Source organism: Babylonia areolata, chromosome 29 (genome assembly GCF_041734735.1).
Source record: "Babylonia areolata isolate BAREFJ2019XMU chromosome 29, ASM4173473v1, whole genome shotgun sequence".
Classification (NCBI taxonomy): domain Eukaryota; kingdom Metazoa; phylum Mollusca; class Gastropoda; order Neogastropoda; family Buccinidae; genus Babylonia; species Babylonia areolata.
The window spans coordinates 1,617,527-1,625,667 of record NC_134904.1 but is presented as its reverse complement, the minus strand read 5'-3'; the positions used below and the strand labels follow the sequence as shown (position 1 = coordinate 1,625,667).

The window sequence follows — 8,141 nt, the reverse complement described above, 5'->3', positions numbered from 1 at the left end:
TTCGAAAACTTCCTGCGTTCTCTGTCTTATCCTCCACTTTTTTTTTCTCCTTCACATTCTCTCAGTCACATATATAAACATTAAAAAACACATACATAAAAATCGGCAAACTTACAAATAAACATTAACAAACATCAACTGATACAGAAATATTGCACATACACACACAGAGTTCAATACAAAATGATTTGTGCACTAATTATTTGGCAATTATGACACACAAAAACATTTTTTTTTAAACGTGTAATTTTTTGGGGGGAAACAATCTGTGTGAAACTAAAACAACTCATTAATATTCACAATAAACAATATATGATTTCTTCTCAAACAGGGGTGAATTATCCTCCAACCGCAAATCAGTTACCACATAAACACTTATGATTAAAAAATTAAATCACTGTCAGACGATAAATCTTTCATGACACAGATACATGTGATCAATGACTCAGACCATTCCACCACACACAGACACAAACAACTATCTAACATGGAGAAGAGTACTCCGAAATCACTGTATTCATCAGCAAAATGGTTCAGACCATTCCATCACACACAGACACAAACTATCTTAATGGACAAAAGTACTCAGAAATCCCTGTATTCATCAGCAAAATGGTTCAGACCATTCCATCACACACAGACACAAACAACTATCTTAATGGACAAAAGTACTCAGAAATCCCTGTATTCATCAGCAAAATAGTTCAGACCATTCCATCACACACAGACACAAACAACTATCTTAATGGACAAAAGTACTCAGAAATCCCTGTATTCATCAGCAAAATAGTTCAGACCATTCCATCACACACAGACATAAACATTGAAACAACTATCTGACATGGAGAAGAGTACTCTGAAATCACTTTATTCATCAGCAAAATGGTTCAGACCATTCCACCACACACAGACAACTAACATTGACAAGGGTACTCTGACTCATAAACAGCTGTATTTATCAGCAAAACGGTTTAGACCTTAAGAGTACTCTGACTCATAAACAGCTGTATTTATCAGCAAAATGGTTAAGACCTTAAGAGTACCCTGACTCATGAACAGCTGTATTTATCAGCAAAATGGTTTAGACCTTAAGAGTACCCTGACTCATAAACAGCTGTATTTATCGGCAAAATGGTTTAGACCTTAAGAGTACTACTCATAAACAGCTGTATTTATCAGCAAAATGGTTAAGACCTTAAGAGTACTACTCATAAACAGCTGTATTTATCAGCAAAATGGTTAAGACCTTAAGAGTACTACTCATAAACAGCTGTATTTATCAGCAAAATGGTTCAGACCTTAAGAGTACTCTGACTCATGAACAGCTATATTTATCAGCAAAATTGTTTAGACCTTAAGAGTACTACTCATAAACAGCTGTATTTATCAGCAAAATGGTTAAGACCTTAAGAGTACTACTCATAAACAGCTGTATTTATCAGCAAAATGGTTTAGACCTTAAGAGTACTCTGACTCATGAACAGCTGTATTTATCAGCAAAATGGTTAAGACCTTAAGAATACTCTGACTCATGAACAGCTGTATTTATCAGCAAAATGGTTTAGACCTTAAGAGTACTCTGACTCATGAACAGCTGTATTTATCAGCAAAATGGTTAAGACCTTAAGAGTACTCTGACTCATGAACAGCTGTATTTATCAGCAAAATGGTTAAGACCTTAAGAGTACTCTGACTCATGAACAGCTGTATTTATCAGCAAAATGGTTAAGACCTTTCCATCATACACAAACAACTATCTAATGTGGATGAGAGTACTCATAAATCGTTGTATTTATCAGCACGACCAAAGGCTTTGTCCTTGGGGTATTTCTCTGCGTTGTGCGCCATCTTGGCCAGCACGGCAGACGGAAGATCCACATGACATTTGTTGGCCAGATCGACCAGGTAAAGAAGAACGTCGCTCATCTCCTGCCCCAGATGTTCTTTTTCCTTGGCAGTCAGTTCTGTGAAGACAACATTTTCTGTCATCAGTTTGTACATTATGTGTCATTGCTGTCAGTGGTATCAAGCATGTACCTGGCTGTTAAATGTCAGGACAGCCTGATATCATGTCATGAAAACATGTACCTTTCACAGTTTCAGTTTCTGAAGGGGGCATTAGCATGTATTGTATTACTGTATTGTATTATATTACTCTTTTTTGTCACAACAGATTTCTCCTGTGTGATATTTGGGCTGGTCTCCCCAGGGATAGCACATCACTACACAGAGAGCACCACCCTTTTTTTCTGCCTGCAATTTTGTTTGTTTTTGTATCGAGACAATTCCTGTCCAAACAAATCCATAAACGCTAAACCACATCTACTAGGCAGATGCCTGACAGCAGTATAATCCAACGTGCTTGTCAGGCCTTGAATGTATGCGTATGATCTGTGTACCTATCAGAGTGGATTTCTTTTACAGAACTTTGCCAGGTGACAACACTTTACTTGCCATGGGTTCTTTTTCAGTTCACCTTGTGCGTCCATGCACATGGGACCTTGGTTTATCTTCTCATCCAAATGACAAGACCCTCAGTTTGATCTTCTAGCCACACTTAGGAGAAAGGGTGAAAGCTGGATTCAAACCCAAACCTTCATGGATGCTGTATTGGCAGATAAGTGTTTTAACCATCCTGCCACCTTGCACTGCAGTTGTTTATCCTCTGGACTGGGGCTATGCACTGTATATAGCAAGACTGTGTCAAAGTAAAACAGAAACTGTTTATGAGATCATATGACAGAAAGTTTATTTACTGCAAAGAACAAAGTCAGAAGCAGAAAGCAATGTGGAAACGAATGAACTACAACTCTGCCAACAAGCAGTTTAACGAATTCCTATTTCCACCCTGCCAATGAGCAAAATGACTGAATTCCTGAATGAATTTCATCTTTTGTGCATCCATGCTTTTCAGAGGCACAATCATATCACTGAACAAGCACACTAAGACAGTCTTTCTCTATTTTTCTCTCTCTCTCTCTCACACACACGTGGAGTACCTAAACATGCACACACGAAACGTCTCTCCTTGAAGGGCAGTATCAAGTGCACAGTATCTGTCAGTCACAGAGTAACACCCACCAGCAAAACTGGATGCTTACCTGGTACTCCCTCAGTGACCTCCCCTTTCCACTGACTGAAACAGGCAACACTTGACACAGTTGGTCAACTCTTCTCTCACAATGGTCCAACAGTTGTCAGACAACTCTCGGTAAACTCTTCTCTCACAAACGTCCTGACAAACAGACAACACTTGACACTTTGATCAATTCTTCTGTCACATTGATCCTGTCAGACAACAGTTTTGACACTTTGATTAACACTTATCTCACAATGGCCCTGTCAAACACTTGACACTGTTGATCAACTCTTCTCTCACACTGATCCTGTCAGACAACTCTTGATCAACTCTTCTCTCACACTGATCCTGTTAGACAACTCTTGATCAACTCTTCTCTCACACTGATCCTGTCAGACAACTCTTGATCAACTCTTCTCTCACACTGATCCTGTTAGACAACTCTTTATCAACTCTTCTCTCACACTGATCCTGTTAGACAACTCTTTATCAACTCTTCTCTCACACTGATCCTGTCAGACAACTCTTGATCAACTCTTCTCTCACACTGATCCTATCAGACAACTCTTGATCAACTCTTCTCTCACAATGGTCCTGTCAAACGGACAACATCTGACACTGCTGATCAACTCTTCTCTCACACTGATCCTGTTAGACAACTCTTTATCAACTCTTCTCTCACAATGGTCCTGTTAGACAACTCTTGATCAACTCTTCTCTCACACTGATCCTGTTAGACAACTCTTTATCAACTCTTCTCTCACAATGGTCCTGTTAGACAACTCTTGATCAACTCTTCTCTCACACTGATCCTGTTAGACAACTCTTTATCAACTCTTCTCTCACACTGATCCTGTTAGACAACTCTTTATCAACTCTTCTCTCACAATGGTCCTGTTAGACAACTCTTGATCAACTCTTCTCTCACACTGATCCTGTCAGACAACTCTGATCAACTCTTCTCTCACACTGATCCTGTTAGACAACTCTTGATCAACTCTTCTCTCACAATGATCCTGTCAGACAACTCTTGATCAACTCTTCTCTCACACTGATCCTGTCAGACAACTGTTGATCAACTCTTCTCTCACACTGATCCTGTCAGACAACTGTTGATCAACTCTTCTCTCACACTGATCCTGTCAGACAACTGTTGATCAACTCTTCTCTCACACTGATCCTGTCAGACAACTGTTGATCAACTCTTCTCTCACACTGATCCTGTTACTTAGTGTTAGACAACTCTTGATCAACTCTTCTCTCACACTGATCCTGTTAGACAATTCTTGATCAACTCTTCTCTCACACTGATTCTGTTAAACAACTCTTGATCAACTCTTCTCTCACACTGATCCTGTTAAACAACTCTTTATCAACTCTTCTCTCACAATGGTCCTGTCAAACGGACAACATTTGACAATGCTGATCAACTCTTCTCTCACACTGATCCTGTTAAACAATTCATCAACTCTTCTCTCACACTGATCCTGTCAGACAACTGTTGATCAACTCTTGTCTCACACTGATCCTGTCAGACAACTGTTGATCAACTCTTCTCTCACACTGATCCTATCAGACAACTGTTGATCAACTCTTCTCTCACACTGATCCTATCAGACAACTGTTGATCAACTCTTCTCTCACACTGATCCTGTCAGACAACTGTTGATCAACTCTTCTCTCACACTGATCCTGTCAGACAACTGTTGATCAACTCTTCTCTCACACTGATCCTGTCAGACAACTGTTGATCAACTCTTGTCTCACACTGATCCTGTCAGACAACTGTTGATCAACTCTTCTCTCACACTGATCCTATCAGACAACTGTTGATCAACTCTTCTCTCACACTGATCCTGTCAGACAACTGTTGATCAACTCTTGTCTCACACTGATCCTGTCAGACAACTGTTGATCAACTCTTCTCTCACACTGATCCTATCAGACAACTGTTGATCAACTCTTCTCTCACACTGATCCTATCAGACAACTGTTGATCAACTCTTCTCTCACACTGATCCTGTCAGACAACTCTTGATCAACTCTTCTCTCACACTGATCCTGTCAGACAACTCCTGATCAACTCTTCTCTCACAATGGTCCTGTCAGACAACTCTTGATCAACTCTTCTCTCACACTGATCCTGTTAGACAACTGGTGATCAACTCTTCTCTCACACTGATCCTGTCAGACAACTGTTGATCAACTCTTCTCTCACACTGATCCTGTCAGACAACTGTTGATCAACTCTTCTCTCACACTGATCCTGTCAGACAACTGTTGATCAACTCTTCTCTCACACTGATCCTGTCAGACAACTGTTGATCAACTCTTCTCTCACACTGATCCTGTCAGACAACTGTTGATCAACTCTTCTCTCACACTGATCCTGTTACTTAGTGTTAGACAACTCTTGATCAACTCTTCTCTCACACTGATCCTGTTAGACAATTCTTGATCAACTCTTCTCTCACACTGATTCTGTTAAACAACTCTTGATCAACTCTTCTCTCACACTGATCCTGTTAAACAACTCTTTATCAACTCTTCTCTCACAATGGTCCTGTCAAACGGACAACATTTGACAATGCTGATCAACTCTTCTCTCACACTGATCCTGTTAAACAATTCATCAACTCTTCTCTCACACTGATCCTGTCAGACAACTGTTGATCAACTCTTCTCTCACACTGATCCTGTCAGACAACTGTTGATCAACTCTTCTCTCACACTGATCCTGTCAGACAACTCTTGATCAAATCTTCTCTCACAATGGTCCTGTCAAACGGACAACATTTGACACTGCTGATCAACTCTTCTCTCACACTGATTCTGTTAAACAACTCTTGATCAACTCTTCTCTCACACTGATCCTGTTAAACAACTCTTTATCAACTCTTCTCTCACAATGGTCCTGTCAAACGGACAACATTTGACAATGCTGATCAACTCTTCTCTCACACTGATCCTGTCTAACGGACAACATTTGACACTACTGATCAACTCTTCTCTCAAAACAGTTCTGACTCTGAACAAGATGACTGCTACCCAACTTTACCACAACCAAACTAGTGAGAGAAATGTACAAGCATACACTTACACACATATGTATGTATGTTCACACACACTGTCACACACTTATCCTCAACACGCAGGCACTGACACACACACTGACACAAACACGCATGCACACACATACGCTGACACATGCATGTGTCCACACATACACACTGTCACACTTGTCCTATCCTAGCATGATGCAGGCACTGACACAAGCACACACACACACGCACAAATCCATATACATACTTACCCTCAATATGTAGGCACTCACACACATGCGCACACACTGTTACACACACACACCACGCACATTTATCTTCAACATGCTGGCACTCGCACACAGATACACACAGAAGGACACAAATACACACCTCAACACTGACACACACTCTCTGGAGCTCTCTTACCCTCAACAAGTGGGCACTCACACACACACACAGTAACACACACAACTCACAAGATTTCAGCCAGCTCCCCCACCTCCCCCACCAGTGCCAGCAGAACGTTGCGTGGTGCATGGAACTGGTCCCAGTTTCTCTCGTCTATGAACTTCGCCTGCCTCTGTCTCCTGCAGCACAGAGCCATCAAACCCTCCACTGCTGGGTCACTCTCCACACTGACCACATTACATCCACTCCAAACATTCCATATCACATACATTGCAAGGCCACAGTTCTTCCCCTCCACTCCAATGTGTGACTGACAGTGCACATCCTCGCCTTGTTGTGAACACTATTCATTCCGTCCTGAGGGGAAGAATTGTGGATATTGCCCATTCCGACACTCCATATCCATATTGCACACATTGACACATTATATGGAATTACTAAGTTTCCATCACCATTATCACCATTTCCTTTATGTTGACTTGAAGTGTATGTCGCTGTGTGTTTACATCAAATGTGTGTGTGTGGGGAGGAGGGGGGTGTCTCGGGGGTGTATGCAGGTGTGTGTTTTGTGTGTGTGTGAGGGGGCTGGGGGGTGGAGTGGCGGGGGGTAGGGAGGTAGGTGTGTGTGTGTGTGTGTGAGGGGGGTGGGGGTGGCGTGGCGGGTGGTAGGGAGGTAGGTGCGTGTGTGTGTGTGAGAGGGGTGGGGGTGGAGTGGCGGGGGGTAGGGAGGTAGGTGTGTGTGTGTGTGTGTGTGAGGGGGCTGGGGGGTGGCGTGGCGGGGGGTAGGGAGGTAGGTGTGTGTGTGTGTGTGTGTGAGGGGGCTGGGGGGTGGAGTGGCGGAGAGTAGGGAGGTAGGTGTGTGTGTGTGTGTGTGTGTGTGTGTGTGTGTGTGTGTAAAGCAGCTGTTCTTTGCTTTTCTATCTTCCACTGTCTCTTCTTCCATCCTTTCAAAGAGCAGTGGCTATGGTAATGTTTTATGTGTCTGACTACTGCCTGATACTCTTTCTACTAAGTATATGTGTGTAAGTGCATGTGATCGTGGAAAAGCTACAACAACTTGTCACAGATTGTCATACTGTTTGTTTAGTTTAATATGCATTATTATTTTAGTGGGCATGTAACGGTAGTGGCAATACTTTACCAGTATATTTCACTTTACAGGTAATCATTTTTACATAATCTATTTATATATACTCATAGAGCAGCCACAATCTTAAAAATAGTGCACTAAATCAGTTTATACACCAGTTCCAACCATCACACTGCAGACAGACTATAAAGTAGACCTCCTACCACTCACAATTGTTCCAACGTCAAACCTTCTGTGAACTGAAATTCTGATTTCTTTAAACTATTTCCAGAATTGTCTTCAAGTTTTGCGGATTTAACGGGTGGACTGTCGCCGTCTGCCATTGTACGACAAAGATGTTCTTGAAACTGAAATCGTTTTTTTCCAGCACGCCTCGACAACAGCAACCAACACGTGTTCGCAGATGACTTTGCGCGCGACTCGCACGGTGCATATATTTTGCTTCCCAGGTCACTCGTTGTAAAAAATAGCTATTGGAAAGCAATTATGATTTTATGAATTTTTTTTAAAATTTTACATT

The 8,141-nt window shown here is 41.7% G+C and overlaps 1 protein-coding gene across 1 annotated transcript; it reads right to left on the bottom strand.

Annotated features, from left to right (window-relative positions):
- Nucleotides 1-263: 263 nt before the first annotated feature.
- Nucleotides 264-8,063, bottom strand: LOC143274680 (dCTP pyrophosphatase 1-like). The gene is made up of 4 exons (XM_076578562.1): nt 7,832-8,063; nt 6,600-6,710; nt 3,102-3,136; nt 264-1,964 (listed from the first exon to the last, which is right to left on the bottom strand). Exons 1-4 carry the CDS (start codon nt 7,942-7,944, stop codon nt 1,777-1,779), a joined length of 447 nt encoding a protein of 148 aa, XP_076434677.1. The 5' UTR covers nt 7,945-8,063; the 3' UTR covers nt 264-1,776.
- Nucleotides 8,064-8,141: the final 78 nt, after the last annotated feature.